Raw genomic sequence first — 22,528 nt, forward strand, 5'->3', positions numbered from 1 at the left:
TGTAATTTTTCAGTGTAAATGATTTAATTTCATCAGCCCTACCTAGGGTAACAGTATGCTTCATCTTTCATTTTAAATTCCTAAATTTGATGAATAAATTCAATTATTTAGAATAATAAGACACTATAGGGCATTTAATAATATTGGTGGATGGGGATGCCCTTAAAGGTGCATATATTACAATTTGCCTTTTTAAATATCAAAGCTGATTGAACACTGATGAGAATATTGCTTCAGAATAAAAAATAAATACATTTTAAAAATCCGGACAAGCAACTTTTTTACTCGGACAAGTGATTGACAGATTTACTTACTTGTCCGGAGGACAAGCACGTGAAAAGGCTTAAGGGGATAGTTTACTTTGAAATTAATTTTTGATATGTTTTAGCTTAACTCAAGGGCATCCAAGATGTAGGTGTCTTTGTTTCCACAGTAGTTTCAATTTTGATATTTTTAGGTTTGACTATCCCTTTAATGTCGAGCCCTGAATAATTTCCTACCCATCCCTTGCTGCCACTGAAAAAAAAAAAAAAAAAAAAATTACCTACCGACCCATGACCTCAACTGACAACCAACCGGAACCAAGTTTTTTTTTTTTAGGCCTCGTACACCAAACGTCTGTACTCTGTATTGAGCTGCTTCATGTCAATCACTGTATGCTGTATGCTTTCGAATCAGTACTGTGATGTCATACACCAATCGTCTGTACTCTGTACTGAGCTGCTTCATGTCAATCACTGTATGATGTATGCTTTCGAATCAGTACTGTGATGTCATACAATCGTCTGTACTCTGTACTGAGCTGCTTCATGTCAATCACTGCATGCTGTATGCTTTCGAATCAGTACTATGACGTCATACACCAATCGTCTGTACTCTGTAACAGGCGCGGATTTATGGGCGGCCAGATTGACAGGTGGCCCACCCAAACAGATTATTAAAAACAATTTAAATTTTTAATTTTCATAATAATAATGAATTAAGTTTGGCCTTACGGCCCCCCAACACTTTATATGATATGACAAGCGCTGAGCGCGTCCATCTCTGGCTCAGCGCCAGCGAGCGCACAGTTTGAATCTGGCAGTGATGTCATGTCACTGTACATATTTTGTCCAGACTTCGACACCCTTGCAAGGAGAGTAGACGAGGCTCATTGTTCACATTGGTAAGACAAAGAACAGGGCCCGTCCACAGATTGCGCACTCAATTTTGTAATTTCAAATGTACGTTCATAATGGAAGCAACGTTGTCGCGCGGTCTGGCGTCTGATTGACTTGTCAAACGCGTGCGTTTCGACAGTCAAGGGACGCGCGATTTGCCATAAAATATAATATCTTGACGACATTTATAAAATATAACATCTTGACCATATTTAATGTTAACATATATTGCATAAATATTTTTATGTATAAGTATGTGTGAATATGACAAATATTATGCCCAGAGCTTTCAATCATTTTTTCATGTATTCTTCGGATGTTCATGCCTATTCCACTAGGCGTTGTAAAGATTTGTATCTTGCCTTTTGTAGAACTACAGCTAATCAATCTACACTGAAATACAGAGGGAATTCCCTCTGGAATCATTTGGACCCTGTTTTAAAGACTACAATCACTATAAACACTTTTAAAAGAGAGCTGAAAAAAATGTTAACATATAATTAAGTTTATTTTGTTAATTTATTGTATTAACATGATTGATGTATTGATTATATTGTCTTGCTTGATCATGTAATTTTATGTCCATTTTAATGAGATTTTGGGGAAGTGGTTTTATAAGACCTCATGTCTTCTCACTTTCTGCCGCACAGTTTTTTTTTTTTTTTTTTCGTTAATGGACTTGTAAAGTTGTATTTTAAATGTTATATGTGCAAAAAAATAAAATCTAAAAGCTCGCGTTCTTAACGTGTGCTTTGTGGTCACGGAAAATGCGCATGAGAAACTCCCGGTTTTGCAGCAAAACGTGTGTCCTCGACGTGTGATCTGATATTTAAACGAGATTGTTTCTGTCTGCAGGTGTTTTATGCTATATTAACAGCCAGTGTCTTATTATTCGAATTAATTGAATTTATTGATCGAGTTTAGGAATTTAAAATGAAAGATGAAGCATACATTTAATAATATTGGGGGATGGATGCCCTTTAACGGTGCAGAAATTACAATATGGTGATCTAAATATCAAAGCTGATTGATCACTCATGAGAATATTGTTTCAGAATAAAAAAAATAAAATATAAAAAATGCTTTCAAATCAGTACTGATTTTTTTTCTTTTTTTTCTTCTTTCAAATCAGTACTGATGTCAGGCGTTAAAAAAATAAAAAAAATAAAAAATAAACTAAAAAAAAATGTGTTTTTCCGGTTTCCGACCGACCCTGTCAATTTATGTGCGACCCCAAATTATTTTATGAGCTTGGGGAAGAAATAATAAAAATTAAATAAATACACAAATAAAAAACTCTGAGGCGAACTATTAATTTACGTTTTTGTACAGCTCCGTCTTTTTATAGCACGCGATGTAAGATGCATCTTGTCCTCCAGCAATCTATTAACAAACGAGGCAGATATCGTTCGTCAAACTGAACTATAATACATATTATACAAGTCTTTTTTTGTAATTTAGGATATTTTTATTCATATTCGCACACATACAAATACATGCATTCATATGCATGCACACACCACATACTAATACCTCCATCCGCCTATAGTTTTATAAAAAATCATCCTATCATGATCCAATCATGATCCCAATCACATCTTCTGCTGTCTAGCACTTCTTTCGCCATGTATTTGTTCGTTTCTTTCATTATTTTATGCAATCCAAAACACTCTAACCTGCCGCGGTTCGTATCTCTAGAGCCCGTCTAACTTGACCGCTTTTCCGGGACAAATGGATTTTTGAAGTACAAGTAAAAGAGAATTTTACTCGCCTCAACGGACAAGTAGCCTGAACATCAATAACAAACAAAAAAATAGCTAGGGAATCACTAAACCGAGAGAATGATTCTGATTTTATTACATTTATTGCAAGTTGCGATCGATTGTGGATAATAAATGTAGCAGGCCTACTGTATTACTGATGGTAAGTGTAAATTTCTGATAAAACCTTTAGTTCAGGAAATGTGCTACCAGGATGGTGTGTCCATTAAAACACAGGGGTCCAATACTCAGTCCATTATCATTTATTGAAAGGCCACAGGGTGAATTGGAATCAGATAGAGTTGTATGGTTTCTATAAACAAAAGAACAAACAGAATCTTAAAGATAATTAACACCATAGAACTTCAACTAATAAATCCTTAATCACATAATACATTTCAGAATTAGACAAACAGAATCTCAAGAATTAACATAATAAAACAAAGCAAACAAACTTACATTGTCAGGAACACATAAACTCTACAAAGGCTCTCATTAGGAGAGAAAGAAAGGACAATCTGTTTCCATTGCATGTGCCACACACCATCACACCAAACAATAGTACCTTATCATTCATTAAGTGCACCTGAGGAGACTTAGCTCCTCCCCTGATTGGCAATGTCATGTGATCCATAGGAATTCTCAACAGCCGCCCCCAAATGTGTAAACATTTGACCCAAGAGAATTCTGTCCAATTTTTTAATTCAAGTCATCTGAAAACTTAGTAAGGACCACCAGACGACTAACTGGGCGCATGTAGTGTTTCCCTTTAATGAGAACCTCCACAACCCTTATCCTGCCATCAGGACTTGGCGAGACCTTTGTAACAGTTCCTATAGGCCAGAGTCCCCGTGGAAGCTGCGGGTCGACGACCATTACGACAGCATCACATGAGATCGACTTTCCGTCCTGCATCCACTTCTGACGACTTTGAAGGGAAGGTAGGTAATCTCTGATAAAACTTGACCAGAATCTATCAGATAGAACTTGACTATGCCTCCACTTTCTACGTGAAAGTAGTTCAGAATCAGCATACATTACTTGAGGCAAAGAAGCATCTTGCCGCCCCATCAACAGTATGTTAGGAGTTATGGGATCAGGATCTGATAGATTAGATGTCGCATATCCAAGAGGTTTAGAGTTCAACATCTCTTCCACTTCTACCAGCACTGTATACAAGACTTCTGGAGACAGCACCTGGGTGCCCAATGTCACCCGTAAAGCGGCCTTAATGGATCGGACCTCTCTCTCCCAGCATCCTCCAAAATGCGGAGAATATGGAGGGTTAAAGTTGAATAGAATCTGGTGCTTAGAAAGCAATTCTTGAAGGGCAGGGCTGAGTTGATGGAACGCTTCTCTGAGCTCTCGCTCTCCTCCCCGAAAATTAGTTCCTTGGTCTGAGATAAGTTCATAGGGTCGACCTCTGCGAGCTATGAAACGCCGGAGGGCCAATAGAAAACTGTCTGTATCCAAACCAGATAACAGCTCAAGATGAACACATCGTGTTGTCTGACATTTGAAAAGGAGACCCCATCGTTTCTCATGTCTGCGGCCGACACTGATATTAAAGGGGCCAAAGCAGTCCATTCCAGTTGACCAAAATGGGGGCTTGTAAAGGCGGAGTCGAGAGGGAGGAAGATCAGCCATCCTCGGGACTGAAGGAGACCCTTTCCATCTTCTACACTCACGACACAAACGCTGAACTGATTTTACAGCTTGTCGTCCACGTAGAACCCAATACTTTCTACGAAGTTGGGCAAAGACTCTTTGCGGTCCTGGGTGACACAGAGTTGAATCGAGATCTGCAATCAGAAGCTTAGTTATAGGATTCTTAGGGTCCAAAATTATGGGATGGATCGTTTCTAACTCCAAGTCCTTGCTCTGCCGAAGGCGACCTCCCACTCTTATGAGACCAGTCACAGGATCCCACTCAGGTGCCAATTCAACAAGTCTACTTTGTGCTGAAACACCTTGATTTAGTTGGAGTAACTTGCTCTCCTCAGGAAAATCCTCCTCTTGTGCCTGACGAAGTAGTAACAGCTCTGCTTGATTCTGATTGAGCTTGTTCTCTGGTGCTTGATCAAGAGAAAACTTCTCAATGGTATCAGAAATCAACTCTGACCAAGTGTTAAATTGGACAGGGTCCACTTTAGAAAGACTTGGTAAAACTTGTGTCTGGCTACAAAACACAGTTTTTTTTCAATTCCAGTGATACTTCAGGAGTAGTTATTGGATACTTTGGCCATTGATGAGAGGGTAAGGCAAGGAAAGGAGGTCCTCGAAACCAACGACTAGTAGGAGATAGCTCTGTCAACTTCTTTCCTCTAGTAATTTCATCGGCCGGATTGTTTCCAGTATCCACATATCTCCACTGGTCTGGTGTAGTATAATCTAGAATCTCAGTTATCCGATTAGCTACAAATATCTTGTACAAACAAGATTCAGAGCAGATCCATGTCAAAACTGTGGTTGAATCAGTCCAAAGCGTCACTTTATGGATGGGCACAGAAAGTTCCTTCACTAAAAGATTTGCCAGTTGAGATCCAACTAGAGCCGCACATAGTTCTAGACGTGGGATGGAAATGGTCTTCTTTGGGGATACTCTAGATCGAGCCATAATAAATGAGGTGACAACTTCATTCCCATTTGAAAGATGAAGGTAAGATACGGCTCCGTAAGCCCGCTCTGATGCATCACAAAATACATGCAGTTCTCTCCTCTCTTCACCTGATCCTACTGATCCATACCACCGAGGAACTTGGATCTTGCTCAAGCCAGATAGCTCCTCTTCCCAAGCCATCCAACTTCTCTTAATGCCTTCAGGAATATCTGGATCATCCCATCCACGCCCAGGTTTGATCCACAACTGCTGGAGCATGATCTTAGCACGTGTAGTGAAGGGAATAATAAACCCCAACGGGTCATATTGTCGAGCAAGAATGCGATACAGGATCCGCAAAGTCAGGGTCTGGTATTCCACAGGTCGGTGCTTATACCCCAAAGTATCCTGTAAACAGTGCCAGCTCATCCCGAGTGTGCCCTCACATGGATCATTACAATCATGACTCAGCCATAAGTCGGTTTGCAGGGAACGTGCTTCATCTGGTAAGTGGTCAACCACGGAGGCATAATTACTACTCCATTGTCTGATCTCAAAGCCTCCTTCACTCAGTGCAGAACGTAGTTTCAAGATCATTTCCTTTGCGTCGTCAATGGTAGGCAAACTTTGCAAGCAGTTATCGACATAGAATGAATGAAGGACTGAATCTTGAACTTCTGGATAGGTAGTTGAGATTCTTTTTGCATGTCTTTGAAGAGCATAAATGGCACAGCAGGGACTTGATGTAGTACCAAATGGTAAAACTTGCCATTCATAAACATCCACTGGGGCATTTCTGGACATATTTCTCCACAGAAACCGTAACAATGGCCTATCTGAAGGTAGTAATCGAACTTGATGAAACATGGCGCGGATATCGCCACTGATTGCCACTTGATGTTCTCTAAAACGGAGAAGGACTCCGAGAAGAGAAGAACCCAAGGTCGGGCCAGATAACAAATATGAATTCAGGCTTTCACCGTTATATTGATAGGAACAATCAAATACTAGACGGTGTTTCCCATTATGTTCAACTAGATGATGGGGTACATACCAAGATTCATCAGTGGAAGTCATTGCCTTTGGGTTCAGTTTCTTCACATAGCCAGATTCCACTAGCTTTTGAATCTCCTCCTCATATATTGCTGCACGCACTGGATTCTTTGCAATCTGGCGTTCGGTACGACGCAATGCTGGCATTACTGATTGCTGCAGAACATTCAATCTGGGTGCATGTTTGGCTCGAAGTAAAGGAGTGGCATATCTTACAACACCATTCATTTCCAGGCATTCGGTTCTCTGCTCCAGACACTCAAGAGCGTATTGGTCTTGCTTTGACCGAAAAACTGCCTTAGATGTCTGATGATACGGAAGAACATCGACTTGCCACAATCTTTCTACATCCCTCTGTAACTGATCTTCGGTGGAAGTAGCCAAGAAGTGGCACTGAGAGATAGAATCAGTCTCAGGAATCAAGGAAGTGGGACCCTGCAGTACCCATCCCAGACGAGTATGTAATGCAATAGGACTTCCAGGAGGACCAAATGTTACTCTTTCTGTAGAGCATAACAAATGAGGATGATCTGCTCCCACTAACAACAGGGGCTTAACCTGATGGAATTCTTCAAGAGGAATACGTCTAAGATGCTGATAGCATCTTTGAAGAGTACGGACAGGGTAAGTCTGTTCAGGTAAGTCCAACATCTTGGATGTAAATGCAGCACTGATCTCATATTTCCTTTGGCTGAAAGATGCCGGAGCGATGGAAAATGTAACGTTAGTGCCCTTAATCTCTTCAGAACCCTGTCGAATTGTTCTCAACCTTAGAGACTCAGCCGGCCCATTTAGGCCCAACATCTCTGCAGCTGGAGAAAGGAGCATAGTTCTTTCTGAACCGTCATCAAGAATGGCGTAGGTCTCCACAGTCCTCCCTTCATAACTCAGAATGACTTTCACCACCTTCAAAAGCACAGAATTGAGGCCACTTGGTCTACTCAAATAGAATATACCAGAGTCAGGTTTACGAACATTGACTTCGTGCAAAACTCCCAGATGGCGCTCTTTGCAGTATGGACAAGGCTTCTTCAAGTCACAATTAGCTGAACGATGGGTCCGACCACATCTCCAACACCGACCATTATCCAGGATCCACTTCTCTTTACCCTCCGCATCAAACTGTTGGAACTTCATACACTGACTCAAGTGATGAGCTTGATGACCACAAAAGGCACAGAAAGGTCCTGGGTCTAATTGTTTGCTATACGAATTAGTAGGCTGAAACATTTTACCTTTCGGGTTGTAATGTTCCTCTTGATTTGCACCCTGCAAAAAGGTTGCTGTTGTATACCAAGATTTGGGAGGTCTTTCTTCTCTCATTTGATACTTTGTTGCCCCCTTTGATTGGTCAGATACTTGAACAACTAAACTTTGGCATTCTGCTTCCTCCTCTAGCCATTTTGCAAAATCCACCAAATTATAAGGAACATTCTGATTAACAGTTCGAATATGTCTTGCAAAACTGGAAACATGATGGGCTGAAAGTTTACTTAATAGCTGGTGAACATGAGACGAACAGGCCAACTCCTTCGCCCCTTGATCTTGACCCCATGATTGGAGCATGCCTACTAGAGCCTGAACTCGTAGCGCAAACTGACCAAACCCAAGGGAATCCCCAGAACGTATAGCTGGAAGGTTTTGAATGGAAGCCAACTCCCGCAACACTAAGTGATGAGGTTGACCATACTTCCGTTGCAGGGCATGTAATGCTGTAGTATAAGGCTGGGGATCATGAGCATATGCCAGGGCTAAATGTCGCGCATCATCAAGCTTCAGATGATCCAAAAGAATATGGTATTTGTATTGTTCTGATTCCTCTGAAGGCAATAGATTTTTTAATGCCATATTTAGCATTGCAAATTCTTGAGGATCGTTTCTTTTGAAACATGGAAATGAAGGCCTCTCAATTCCAGCCAGTCTTGAATTCCCAGAGGAAGGGTGAACACAAGCTGTCACTACTGGTTGATTCACCACTGAATCTCTGGACTGGATCACACCTGAAGATCCCAGCGGTGTGTGAGTTCTAAACACAGGAACATTACTAGTAGCAGTCACATCTAAAGAGGAGGGTCCAGCTGCGGCTTGGGCGTTCCCGTAATGACACTAGAAAGCCCATCGGGCGTTCCTGATAGCGTTTCATCGTCCAATCACGAAGAGTTTCGCAAGGCACACTGGGTATGATGTCATTTCCCTTAAATTTCCCGGGAGAAGTAGTAGTCAAGCGGTCAATCGATGAGAGATTATGTCAGTAAGTAGGCTTTTGTTTGTTTCTACAACATTGACTGGGAAGTATTCTCATTTATGTCATTGACATAGCTGTCGTGTCTTCTTATATGGTAGACGAATTCGATATTAATAATCGCGGCAAGCAAGGTTCGGTAGCCGCTAATGTCATGCTATCTCGTCTTAGCCATAGCTAACTTAAACCTGTTAACTGTTGCCAGAGCGTCGGCGCACTAAGGTGTTATTTTTTATATAGTTCAAAGTTACTATCAGATTTAATGTTATTACCTTGACAAACTATGCATCATTAAAAGATATGAGTCGACTCGAGGTTATTTTTAAGGTTATCAGTATTTTACCACTGTTGTACTCTGAGAAACTTAGACCCCGTTTACACCTGGTATTAAAATGCGATCTGTATCCAGATAAGTTATCCGGATAATAAGTACTGATTCCATTTACACCTGGCCACATAAATGTGTTTTTGCAAAACGGATATAAATCCGATCTTCACCCCCTGCGTTATATGCAGATTGGATTGCACGCCACCAAAAGCAACAGATCTGAGCGGCATTTTATTGATCATCAGCTAATTTCCAAATCAGAGACATCAATAAGAGAGAGTGGCAACAGGCCTGGTAAGATAATTTCGTTTATTTACTTGAAGATGTGTTAACTGGGTCTGTGACTTACTTTCACTTTTATTTGCGATGTTTGCACGTTGAATAGACGCTCAGCTGCTCATCTGCGGTGATGCGTGTCGCATCTGACTAGGCTATAACATGACATATAGCCTATATAACACGCTCTCACTCGTTTATTTTTTAGCATTTTTGGGAGGAGTAAAATATACATATGTGGTTTCAACAACCAGATTGCGTTTACACCTAGTAAAGATCCGGACACAATGCGAGCCAGACTACCTCCAGATGTGGTCAGGCAGATCCGATCACAACGCGTTTACACCTTGCATTAACATGCGTTTTTTATTATCCGGATAACTTATCTGGATACAGATCGCATTTTAATACCAGGTGTAAACGGGGTCATAGTGACAGTTATATTATGTCTTAATTTGTGTCTGTAGTTAAGTAATCCAAAAATTAGTCGATACCTTTACCATCTGAAGTTTCATCTTCAGATGGTAAATATAATGGTCAGACATGGCTTTAGATGCAGTGCATTTCTAGATTGGTACAATTCCAACTTCAATTTTATTTTCATGAAGATATTTCATAAAAATAAATTTCTAATAACTTGACACAACTTTGAAGCTATTTATAACTACAATTCTACTTGTAATTCTACATTTACAATAATCTGCCAGGTGTCAGCTTTCAAATGAGACTTGTGCTTTTAGTACAAAGGGTTCATGAACTGTATCTGTTTCAGTTTGGGTGTGCCATTTCTGGGGATTTTTCAAAAAGGAAGAATAAACTTTGTTGTCTCAACAACATTACTATTACCACTAAGTTTTATATTTTGAGTGAAGACCTTAATAAATCGATCCCAAAATTCTAATAGTGCGTTATGCTGTTAAAATAAATAACTGCTTTCAGTTTGTTTAACTGTCAATAGTGATGCAAAACCAATGCTTATTCAGATGGGCAAATACATTTGTGTAAAATATTTTTTTATGAATATAGAGTTGCTTGGACCTAAAAGATTTCCACGCAGGTATTTTAGTAATTTTTTAAAAATCCAGGATAAATGTTAATCCAATTCAACCCTGATAGTAAATTCATTTAAATTTCATAGTTTTTCATCTCAACTTCAAAGGGTGTGTTGGTTTTAGTAACAGAATATTCAGACGCAAAAGCTAAGTGCTATTTCAATTTTCTTCTAGAATTATAATTTTTATCAAGCTTGTCATTTAAGTGAAATTACTGAACTTGTATACAATAAATAATTTTCATTGCCATTTAAGTGAAATTACTGTAATTTATACAATGTATTTCAATATATGAAATGTATTATCAGGTTTGAATTTAATATTATTAACGTTTTAGCTAAGAGGCATGACGTAGCGGCCACGCTGCTTCTTTTTGGTAACCGATAACATTGGTGGGCACGCTTTTTTTTGGGGGGGGGAGCATTTTGGTGGTGGTAAGTAACAGTCTTCTACAGGTATATAATTTATAAACGCACATTGTTTACTAACTTCGTTTTCACATAGTTTGTTTGTTTAACAGAGTTTTAAGTTTCTCACCTGAAGATTCCTTGAATTCAATCAGGTAGTAGCTAGTGCTAGGAAGGGGAGAAAAGTAATTTGAGCTTGGTTAATGTTCTTCATCTATATCTCTTATCTATAGCTACATCTGTCAATTCTGCAGAGCAGTCAGAAACCCCAGCCGACAAGGTGTTTTGAGCAAGGATGCCAATTTCTCCACTGCCCATTTTGCCCACATTATAAGGGTGACTACTCAAAAGTGGAAACACATTTACAGTCCCATTTGAAAACAGTGGTACAGCATGGAGGTATGTTTACTGATTCATTGGTTTAGGTATTTAATATTTGTGTTGGTATGAAGAAGGTGAGGACACTAACTGTGGTCAAGAAGGCACTTGTGTTTGGACCAGTTATTAAAGCCTGCTTTGTTTTTTTTTTTTACCTTCCTTTCAGAGTTTGTGATGTATATCTGCAAATGGGGCTGCAGAAAGGAGTCCCACTACCACTGCTGTGCTTGTATTCAAATTTTTCAAAGAAAAAAACAACTGCTTAGACACCTCAGCACATGCCACCCTCGGCCAGCAGAAAGCCACCCTCGGCCAGCAGAAGGCCACCCTCGGCCAGCAGAAGGCCACCCTCGGCCAGCAGAAGACCACCCTCGGCCAGCAGAAGACCACCCTCGGCCAGCAGAAGACCACCCTCGGCCAGCAGAAGGCCACCCTCGGCCAGCAGAAGGCCACCCTCGGCCAGCAGAAGGCCACCCTCGGCCAGCAGAAGGCCACCCTCGGCCAGCAGAAGGCCACCCTCGGCCAGCAGAAGGCCCACTAAGCTGTATGGAGGCCATGGTTGAAGCCCGGCTTCACCCTGTGGAGGCCATGGTAGAGCTTCATCAACCAAAAAAAACAGTTGGCCTACGTTCGAGGGTCAGAAAGGTGAAGTGCACAAAGTGTGAATTAGTGCTAAATAAAAAAAATGTAAAGCAGCATATGAGACGTCGCCACTCAACTGTCAAGGAGCACATTACAGCCGACCGTCATCTGGCATGTCAGCCAATAGAGATTGAAAGGGGAATATTTGCTGTTGTAAAGTCCTTCAGCAGCAATAGTGCACCCATTCATGTACAGAAGCGGACGTGGGGGACAAGCCATCAAATTCGTTGTGAGCTGGATGCCTGTGTGCGCAACACTGAGGTGATGCGTAGGAGTGGGTTTATATCCTTTGATTGTGCCCATCTGCGGTCCCTGCAATACTGCCCACCACCCCTCAGCCCTCAGATAGAACTAAGGGAGGATGTTCTGAGGGACATTGTCAGTAGCAGGTGGTTCAGCGAGGAGCGGAAGAGGGCATGTCTTCTGAAAAAAATGGCTGCAAATGCTGCAGGAATACCCTTCAGTGTTGATGTTGAGGTGGGAAGCTCTTCCTCGAGAAGATATGTTTCCATTTATGAGGCAAATGTGTCTTACTATAACAAGTTTGGCAGAGTGATGGTCATGTTTGACACAGCAAATAACACGTGGCATTGCCATTGTGTTAAAGCCAAACAGGCCTGTGTCCACAAGGCCATTGCGAAATGGCACTTTTTCCAGACAAGAAAGGAGCTCTTCACGGGAGATGAGAGCGAGGATACTCAAGATAGTCAGGGCTCTGAAGACAAGGTGGAAACTGTCACCTCAAGCGATTTTCAGTATCCTCCTCGAGATCAGGATTTGGGGAGAATTGTTAGGTACATTCGCAATAAGAAAAGGCTTCCTGCAAACTTGCCTGCAAATGTGTATGGGTTGACAAGTGAGTCAGACATGCCTAAACATCTGATGCCCAAAGAGTGTGTTTGTCCTGAATGTCCTGGTGATTTTCCTCTTGGTGAACCCCTGATCATCAGCAAATCAGCAAAAATCATCACTGTCAAGGGAATCATTGAGGGTCCGTCTCACATTTAAACTAAAATTGACAGTTATTCTTCCTTTTCCAAGTTGTATATACCACTAAATGCTCCAATGATCTTCTTATGCATTACAGGTGTGACAACTTATGGGAAAAAATGCAGTAGATGTGGAATGATGGTGCGATACCAGGAATGGGAGGATGGCTTGCATAACTTTAATGACAAAGTCATTCTAACTCTCCATTTTTGCCTGTATCTTCGGAACTGCCTCCAGGTCAAATATTCAATACGTGAAATTTATGAATATTATGTGACCATACTGCATGTTAAATGTGTAACTCTGATATTCCATATCGTTATGCACAGTAGGCCATTAATTAAGCAATTAGAACTCAGGTGCAGGATGAGGCTTCTTAGCTGACAGTCATGACATTAGGTCATTAAATGCATTATTGGAACTTTCCTAGTTGCACACATTTGCATGGAATTACATTTTCTAATTTATTATTGTTTTATTCCAGACTCACACAGCTCTGGGTCGAGCCATCGAGACATGGGAGCTGACGTCGGGACAGCAGTACCCGAACAAAAATAGCCTAATACATGGATATCTACATTTTGAAGCACTGACAGAGCATGATTATAACTTCTCCTGTGTCCGCTGTGGACATCACCCTCCTGTGGTGGTCATGGATCTCCACAAGAGCTGTGTCTTCAGCTTGGCAGGTACAATACAGGTTTTATTTGTTTGGTGAACCCCTCCAGGTGGTCTAAACAGTATATTGATAGTTTATTTTATTTTAGTCAGTGAACTTGAGGATCCACCAGATGGATTTGATGGGGAGGTGGACATTGATGAGTTCTGGGACTCTCTATGTTTAGAGAGGATTGCACGTGGTTTTGTTCCAAGTAAGTGACTTTTTAAATATATTGTTTGTTTATAATGTTTCCCAGAGAGATATAATTCCTTTGTTACCTTTTTCCCCCTGTCTTTCTCACTCCACTTTAAGAATTACAAAGTTAATTTCTAGCCATCAATGCAGACTATTTTTTGTTTATCAGGTGATAAACAAAATCCTTTTGCCGTTAAACCTACATACCACCACTGGGCCCCGTGGATTGGACCTCACACCCGCAAATCCAACAAAGTGCTCAATACAGAGCATGAAAAGGTCCACACAACAAGGCACCCAAAAGAACAGACAGAGATTGACGTAACAGAGGACAGGCTATTGGATGAAATATCCAATTTGAAGGTAAACGCGTCTGTTTTTTTTTTTGTTTTGTTTATTCTATAGAATCAATATAGCTAGTATAAATGTGTTTACAGTGTACACCTTTATTTTGGTAATCTATTGCAGGTCCATGCCATCCGAAAGCTCTGCAGGGAGTGCGGAATTGATTCCCAAGGTTCCAAAATGGAGTTAGTTTTAAGGCTGAGAGAAGAAATGAAAACCCGAAGCAAATTTGATAAAATCTTTCAAAAGGTTTGGGGAGCATCTGGTAAGTAAAAAAAAAAAATGTCCCAACAATGTGGATCTTTTCTCCTGGGGTTTACTGCTGGTAATTTAGTTTGACTTCCTTAAACACTTGTTCTCCTCAGGTGGCTGGGCTGTTGTTATGTGCCCCTGTGGACAGGTTGTCTCACTGAAATTTAACATTAGGGCAGAAAGTCCTAGGGACTTTACTGACTTATTGTTGTCTTGGAAACACATGCCCAACATATGCATATATGACTTTGCAAGAGGTCTGGCTGTGCATGCTAACCTTAGAGAGCCTGAGACGATACCTTTCAGCCCTCATGAGGGTAGGTTGTTGGACCCCAGCCATGAAAACTTGCAGTACGCATCCAATGGTGGTATGGTCAATTTACCATGGCTTAACACTAGGAAAACTGTGCCGGACCCGGGTGGCCATCCATTGACTGGGTCAGCAGACCATTACTGTCTCTACGACACATTCCATGAGGGAAACACCAAAGACCCAAAAGATATCCTCCGGAGGATAAAGATGGTACCTGAACTGGCAGGGAGAATTAACAGCCAGGTTGCAGAACAACTCTTCTCAACCATGAAAAAAAACAACTATTACATGAACATGCTCTCGCCATCTGCTCATGTTTTCATGATGCGTAACGTTATTCACAATTACAATCAGCGGAAGAATGAGAAGATCAAGGAGGAATTAAAGAAGCTTGTGACTCCTGAAATTCAGCTGTGTCTCAATGAGCATGGTCAGGCAGAATTCTGTACCTCTCAGCCAACAGGGCTTAGCCCCGACCCAGTTGGTGCTGCCTACTCTCAACCAGTAGAACTTAGCCCAGATCCAGTTGTTGCCGCCTCCTCTCAGCCAGCAGAAATGGGGTTTAGCTCAGACCCAGATCTTTCACCACCTTCTAAACGTAAGTAAATCTTATATATTTTATGCATTGTATTAGTGATTGTGTATATTGATCCAATAACACATTTCAAATCATTTTTGTCTCATCTCTTTATTTTGAATTAGGTTCAAGGTTACAGTCGCTGTCCTCAGCTGTTGGCCGCACTAATACCAACTTTACAGTTGCTAATTGGAAACAAGAACCAAACGCAAGACTCTGTGAATTAGTAAGTTTGAGATTAGTTTTTGTGAATTAGACATTTTAAATATGCATAATGTTCTGTATATTTCCCCATAGCTGGACTATGTACTGGATATTAAGGGTGACCCTGAGGAGGAAATTGTTCAAGCCAACAACTCGATCCTCACAAGGTCTGACTTTTGGACTCTGGGCCTAGAACGAGATGTTGAAGCAACGGTAAATCTGAACCAAGTGTTTAACTGTATTTCCTATGGTGTGAGCTGATTAATTGTCTTACTAATTAATCATTGTTTTTTTTTTTTAGATCGCAAATTGTTGTTTCAACATTATCGCCAAGGCTGCAAATGCACGTGTAAGTTACATTTATTACATTTAACATAATCTGTGCATTCATGTTTCCTGACTGTATACTTTTGTTGCCTACACAAAGTTTTATGCATCTGTTTTCAAATAAAGGGCATTGCAACCATGGCTGTGGATGCCTATGTGGTGGTCACCTGGCTTCCTCCATATGAGGCTTCTCCGATTGCTGAAATGATTGTGAGTAGTAATGTAACAGAACTTGTATTTCAGCTTTAACCTCATGTTCAAGTTCCTCTTTGAACTTTTTTTTTTTTTTTTTCCTCAGTGTGACTTTGCATCCAAAGACGTGGTGCTTCTCCCTGCCTGGCAACCGGGGCACTGGACATTGTGTGTGAGTAAACCCACTTTGACATGGCTTTTTTTCTATGTGAAATTCTGTGCTGTTATTATTGAATCCTCATTCATGCTTTGTTGGTACATTTCATGCGGTACTCGTTCGGAGGCCCGGTCGCGCGGGCACTCTCTCTCTCTGCGGAGCCAGATGAAAGTATACAGTCTCTAATCTAAGCGCTGTCTTGCTCTCTCTCCTCGCACATATTAATCAAAATAAATGGACACGATGGTAAGGTCGGAAAAGTTTCATGTGGAGCATTCAGAGATTTTTTTCTTTTTTTTTTTTTTTTTTTACCCTGAATTACTGCTGGGTGTGAATTTTGCTGAACTACTTTTTCCACACAGTGCTATCAGGAATCAATAAGAGTATCGTTAAAGAATCGGATCGATAAGCAGAATCGTCAGTGGTATTGATAATCTTGTCAATTCCCATCCCTACTCACAACTCACCCTTGCTCAAGTTCAAATACACAAATTACCAATGACTTCAACTCGTGCAACCAAAAGAACCCACTCTGTTTATTTCATTTGTAAAGACATGTGCCAGCTCAGTGTGGTTAAAAAAGGTTTCCGTTATATGGTGCAAATGCAAACAATGGAAATTTGCTCACTAAGAACCTGTGAACCACAATCCCAAACTGGCAGTTTGATTTTATGTGTACTGAATTGTTTACTTAAAGTAAACTTGTCTGACTTTAATGCACATCATTTCTTTTTTTTTTTAATATTACTTTTTCTAAAATCATAGTCCTACTTTAAAAAAAAAAAAACAATATATCTCCTTATGCACAGTATCATAATATATTGCAATATATTGTATCATGATTCGTATCGATCGACAGATTCTTGCCAATACACAGCCCTACTATTTACTGTAACTGTAATTTTGTTTGAAGCAAGATTTGGGTCTTTAACCAACCTTTATCTTGTCATTCCATGAAATAAAACTCTTAACAGGTTCTCAAACCAAGACTGAGGATTATGCAATATTTTGATTCAAGACAATCCAGTGGCTTTGGAGATGGCCGCTACCTAGAAATTTTCAGGTTTTTCATAGAAAGCTGTCTACTGGTTCTCTATGTTCATATCTAACTCTGGGTCTTGCAGCAGTAATTATTTTTCTATTCAAAGCAATTTCCATGTTTACACTCTTAAAGTGGTTATTCATTGGTTCACTAGAAACTTCATCTGCATCTTTACTTTAGAATTTGTTTATTTATACCTCCCAAATACTGCTTTGAGAACCCAAGAAATTAGATGCAGTATGATTGTTTTATGTTTTTTGGAAGTATGGTAGTTCTGTTTTGGACTATACTTCCTTTTTGTTTCGTTCTGCATTTATTTTTCCTGTTCATATGTTCCATACGTTCCAAGTCCCTACTAGGAATTGCTGCTACTCCCAGGTCACTTTTTAGCATAGGAAGGTGTAGTTCCATTTTTAAACTATGCTCTTAGGGCTCAAGGTGGGTATCAAGTCATGGTAGAGATTCAGCAATTCCTAAACGGGGTTCAATGTTACATTTGAAAGACATGAATTGCAACTAACACGTCTTCCAAACCTTTTCAGTAACCTGGCACATGCTGTGTCCAATGGACCATGGAGGTCATTTTACTTGGCTGACGAGGTAAAATGTGTGGCTGTAGCACGATTCATTGTATTTAGTAGAGTAGCGTACATAGGCAGGCCTCTTTATATTTTTTATTATGATTTGACAGTGACGCAGAATGAACCTAGTTGCTGCTAAATGGAAGGTTAAAGCACATTGTGTCACTTTTTGTATGATTAAAGCTGCAAAATGAGTGTAGATATCAGTAGGCATCATTTAATAAGAATCATTGATAATAAATCACACACCCCTTTTACCATCATAGGGCGCATCTCCCCAGCATCAGAGCAACAGCTGTGGTGTGTTTATGCTGATGGTGAGATGCAATATTTTCAGAAGTGATAACTGATTACTAGTTTGCAGAACAACTAACACATTTGTATGTTTATTTCAGTATGCAATGTATTCTAGCCTCCAAAAGCCATACGATTTCGTTGAGGTGAGTTCGTTCAAATCTCAATCAGATTTGTAGTGTGAAATAAGGCTTTTAATAATTTAGTCCAATCTGGAGGCTACAGTTAACATGCACCAATAGGCCATACACTTAACTTTGTCTGCAGTTACTGTACTCACTGGAGGAGATGGCTACATCTGTAAAAATGTACACTGCCATAGTTCCCATATCTGTACTGTACAGTCCCATAAGTACTGTAACATGGATTTGTCAGCCTATGAAGACATTTAGAGCATAACATTACTTTCAGGTGGACATGCTCTCTATCAGGAGGTGGTGGTGTGGACAACTGCTTGAGACCTTTACACTTGAAAGGTGTTGCATACTGCGTCCATATATTGCTATTTAATTATATTTGGTGCTCATGAAGATGGAAGCCAATATACTGATCTCATTTCTTTCTCTAGCCCTGCAAGACTAGCCGACACACCCATCTCACCCTCTCCATCTCCCCATATTAGCCACCACTTCCTATCACCAAGCAGCGAAAAGTATTATACTGTGTTCATATATTGCTATTTCCTTCTATTTGGTGCTCATTAAGATGGTAGCCAATATACTGATCTCTAATTTCTTTCTCTAGCCCTGCAGGACTAGCTGACACACCCATCTCACCCTTTCCATCTCCCCATGTCAGCCGCTCCTTCCAATCTCTAAGCTGTCCATCAGGCACACCCATTACAGAGGACAGTCCATTCTTGCCACTTGCAGTCCTTCAGCGTATTATTGAAGAGACTCTGAGTTTAGACATGGCTATGCTTGGCGTGTTCAACAGAGTTTCTAAAACTTTCCGGGAACTCGCAAAGCCATTCCACCCCTCAGTTTATATTAATGAGAGTTTGGCTGGGGACCTCAAACTTAAAGACAGTCTGATGCATGTAACTGTTCGAAAAATTTATAAGACTGCAGGTCGTGGCAGTGGCCTTGCACTACGCCTGAAAGGCTTTTCCAAAAGAAGAAACTGGCCGAGCGCACGCCTGGTGCTGAGGCACATGGCTTATGGCAGGTATCTGATTGAAGATGTCTGCCTACCATAGTGTTGTTCTCTGAGTCTGTGTGGTTAGAACAACGTCGTCAACACTTTTATTACTCCTTTCTTTTGTTTTATTTGACACGTTTTATTGTGTTATCCCTTTCAGTTTTGCATGCCAATAAATCTGTTTTATACTGTACGTACTACAATGTTCAAAAGTAAATTGATCAAGAGAAATTACAGTATTTTGTCTTTTTTTGAAAACATCTAAAGGGCCTGTGGGAAGAGTAAGTGAATCCTTGGAGTCAAATTGCGATAGCCTACTGTTTGAGCCTTCATAAAGTGTGTCTGGGTAACTGGACTGAAACTGCACAATGTCCCAAGTGTTATTTTAATCTATTCATTAGCCTATTAAATTCAGACATATTCTTCAACAACTGTATTGGTTTCGGACTGGATCTCAAAGGGTTCCTTTATTTAAGCAACTAACTTGTATCTAGGGGATGGCTATAGAGATAGCTGTGTCCTCAACTCGTAGAAGATAATGAACATGTAGGCTACTGCACAACCACAACATTCTCATATTTAGCTACTATGGAGCCTCCCTAAAATGATTGTTGTAATAACAGTAAATTAATCCTAATCAAGCCGCTCAAAAGCTGGTTTAGTCAGTTAGATGCTAGCTGATGTCTGCCTATGCTTAAAGACAAATTAGGACTGAGATAAACTTGTCCTACACGTAATTTTATTTATGTAATTGGATTAACATTCTGTAGATGGCTTAGCTTGCTAACGTTAGTTTTATGCTAACCGCAACATTACAGACTACTGATCTTATTTTGAAACTTCTGTTTGAGAAAACTAACTAGCGAATGTTGTTATATTATCCCGAATAGAATGTTATATTAACCCGGATGTTGGCAGTTTTATGCTAACCGCAACATTACAGACTACAGAAAAACTAACTAGCGAATGTTGTTATATTATCCCGAATAGAATGTTATATTAACCCGGATGTTGGCAGTTTTATGCTAACCGCAACATTACAGACTACTGATCTTATTTTGAAACTTCTGTTTGAGAAAAACTAACTAGCGAATGTTGTTATATTATCCCGAATAACTGGAGAATGTTGTTGTATTGTCCCAAATAACTGGAGAATGTTGTTATATTGTCCCAAATAACTGGAGAATGTTGTAATATCTCGAATAACTGGAGTGGGGGCGTTTCAGTCTGCGAAAACGCGGAAACCCCCACCAGCACGAGAACGCCCATTTGTGGCCGCAGTTGGATGTTATTGCATCTAAAGGACCCATGGATGGTCCGAACTGTGCAGGAGGTATCGAAGGAACTTGAATCGATGATGGCATGGCCATCGGAAAGACATGACTTGGATACACAATAGGTCCATAAGGGGGATATAATGCAGGAGGAGGAACAGGTACAGGATAATTTGGAAACATCCATGGAGGATTGCCTTGCCCTTGGCTAGGGACAGGCCCACCGCTTCTTATGAAACGCGAATCATTGGCTGGATAGATGGGATACAATGGCTGTTGGATTAAGGACCAAGGTGGAACATTGCCAAACTGAGTTGGATTCATACTCATTCCAGGAAGATTCTCTGAAGGCTGAAACTGAGAGTGAGCATACTGTGTAGCAACTGGTGCTGTTAACATTCGGGCCTCAGGCAGCTGTAAAGAACTGGGTTCTAATGATCCACCTCCTCCTTGTGGCAATGGTGTAGGCAGCATAGATCTTGGTGGAGGAGGGAGAGTACTTTGTCTGCTGAGTTGAGGAGGTGATGTAGATGGATCAACATAATGTCGGTTTGCCTCATGTTGTCTTAGGCATTCACCCAATTCCTGAACAAGAGATACTCTAGAATTATCATCCTCTTGATTATGTTCAACAACAGGAGATGTTGCCTTAGAACTCTGGTTGGAACTGATCGAAAAGGAAGAATTTTGACTTCTTATCTGCATTGTTCTCATACTCTGGCTCAGTTCTGACAACATTGCTTTTATTTGCTGTACGTCACAAGCAAGATCCCTCACCTCAGCCCGAGTCTCAGCTATGGCAGCCCCCTGTGATACTTCTAGAAGCACAGAATCAGACGTAGTTTGTCCTTGTGGACAAGATGGTTTCCTTGACTGAATCAAATAATCTCGATGCCATCTGGGGGGGTTTGATATCCGTTTAGGTCTCGTAGAATCATTTTGTTCCATCCTAGCAGCCTCTCCGGCTCGAAGGACCATGTAAATTTCTGATAAAACCTTTAGTTCAGGAAATGTGCTACCAGGATGGTGTGTCCATTAAAACACAGGGGTCCAATACTCAGTCCATTATCATTTATTGAAAGGCCACAGGGTGAATTGGAATCAGATAGAGTTGTATGGTTTCTATAAACAAAAGAACAAACAGAATCTTAAAGATAATTAACACCATAGAACTTCAACTAATAAATCCTTAATCACATAATACATTTCAGAATTAGACAAACAGAATCTCAAGAATTAACATAATAAAACAAAGCAAACAAACTTACATTGTCAGGAACACATAAACTCTACAAAGGCTCTCATTAGGAGAGAAAGAAAGGACAATCTGTTTCCATTGCATGTGCCACACACCATCACACCAAACAATAGTACCTTATCATTCATTAAGTGCACCTGAGGAGACTTAGCTCCTCCCCTGATTGGCAATGTCATGTGATCCATAGGAATTCTCAACAGTAAGGTTGCGCTGTTGACGCTCGCGCAGAGAAATCTACACACATGAGCGGAGCACACACACACACAGTTAACAACATACTCTGCCTATAAAAAATCTAAATGTGGAGTTTTTATATTTTAACATATGTTAAGCACTAAGCAGCCTCAATTATTTTTCCTGAATACCATCACGATTGAAAAAGTGACATTGATTTCCTACAACAGTTCAATAAACAGTTAAGATTAAGTCACTTACTGTTTATAAGCAATATTGGGTGTTTTTGTTCCATTTCAGCAGCGAAAATAGTTCCAAAGAAAAGTCACAGCAGAACCACGAAGCATCTCACAGGAACTCATCCTGTTTTCATTACTGAATGATTCAGCATTTTGAACGAATCGGTTGAGTCAAGGATTCAATGACCCATTCATAAACATCAACTGTCTCATTCTTGAATGAATCAACCGTTTGAACGAATCGTTTGAATTAATGAATCAATAACTCACTCATTTATACGGCCGCCTGCCGCCACCTATTGGCAGTTTAGTGTTATGTTTATAAGTAGCCTAGTATAATTCTTTTCAATATTTCTTATTTGCACATTTAAATCAATTTCATAACATTATTTTATGAAATTGTAATTTTTCAGTGT

The 22,528-nt window shown here is 40.3% G+C and overlaps 2 protein-coding genes and 1 long non-coding RNA gene across 6 annotated transcripts; 1 reads left to right on the top strand and 2 right to left on the bottom strand.

Moving 5' to 3' along the window:
* Positions 1–3,167: 3,167 nt before the first annotated feature.
* Positions 3,168–8,487, bottom strand: LOC148998348 (uncharacterized). Its single transcript, XM_089127338.1, has 2 exons — positions 3,380–8,487; positions 3,168–3,233 (listed from the first exon to the last, which is right to left on the bottom strand). The coding sequence occupies exon 1, from the start codon at positions 8,427–8,429 to the stop codon at positions 5,100–5,102; it is 3,330 nt and encodes a 1,109-aa protein (XP_088983464.1). The 5' UTR covers positions 8,430–8,487; the 3' UTR covers positions 3,168–3,233; positions 3,380–5,099.
* A 44-nt stretch (positions 8,488–8,531) lies between these two features.
* Positions 8,532–19,398, top strand: LOC120495015 (uncharacterized). Of its 4 annotated transcripts, XM_089127309.1 has the most exons (20): positions 8,532–8,750; positions 11,111–11,276; positions 11,422–12,888; positions 12,985–13,124; positions 13,372–13,576; positions 13,655–13,759; positions 13,913–14,106; positions 14,212–14,353; positions 14,454–15,251; positions 15,356–15,456; positions 15,528–15,647; positions 15,736–15,783; positions 15,888–15,971; positions 16,060–16,125; positions 17,695–17,752; positions 18,000–18,050; positions 18,129–18,173; positions 18,439–18,503; positions 18,596–18,679; positions 18,772–19,398. In XM_089127309.1, exons 1-15 carry the CDS (start codon positions 8,673–8,675, stop codon positions 17,695–17,697), a joined length of 3,717 nt encoding a protein of 1,238 aa, XP_088983435.1. In that variant the 5' UTR covers positions 8,532–8,672; the 3' UTR covers positions 17,698–17,752; positions 18,000–18,050; positions 18,129–18,173; positions 18,439–18,503; positions 18,596–18,679; positions 18,772–19,398. The 4 variants fall into 4 exon arrangements, with proteins under 4 accessions (XP_088983435.1, XP_088983359.1, XP_088983332.1 ...); XM_089127233.1 differs by having other exon boundaries at positions 16,060–17,752; XM_089127206.1 differs by having other exon boundaries at positions 16,060–18,050.
* Positions 19,399–21,497: 2,099 nt separating this feature from the next.
* On the bottom strand, positions 21,498–22,061 carry LOC148998349 (uncharacterized). The gene is made up of 2 exons (XR_016150208.1): positions 21,710–22,061; positions 21,498–21,563 (listed from the first exon to the last, which is right to left on the bottom strand). It is a non-coding gene; the product is annotated as an uncharacterized LOC148998349 (long non-coding RNA).
* Between the last annotated feature and the right edge of the window lie 467 nt (positions 22,062–22,528).

This window comes from Pimephales promelas, chromosome 1 (assembly GCF_988280905.1).
Source record: "Pimephales promelas chromosome 1, fPimPro1.hap1.1, whole genome shotgun sequence".
Lineage (NCBI taxonomy): Eukaryota > Metazoa > Chordata > Actinopteri > Cypriniformes > Leuciscidae > Pimephales > Pimephales promelas.

What these genes read in the sequence shown, in the direction of transcription:
- LOC148998348 (XM_089127338.1), bottom strand. Translation starts at nt 8,429, where the DNA reads ATGCTAAATATGGCATTAAAAAATCTATTGCCTTCAGAGGAATCAGAA.
- LOC120495015 (XM_089127206.1), top strand. Translation starts at nt 8,673, where the DNA reads ATGACACTAGAAAGCCCATCGGGCGTTCCTGATAGCGTTTCATCGTCC. An exon ending in AGTTTCGCAAGGCACACTGG is followed by an intron (nt 8,751 to 11,110) that starts GTATGATGTCAT and finishes TCTTATCTATAG; the next exon opens with CTACATCTGTCAATTCTGCA. An exon ending in ACGCAAGACTCTGTGAATTA is followed by an intron (nt 15,457 to 15,527) that starts GTAAGTTTGAGA and finishes ATTTCCCCATAG; the next exon opens with CTGGACTATGTACTGGATAT.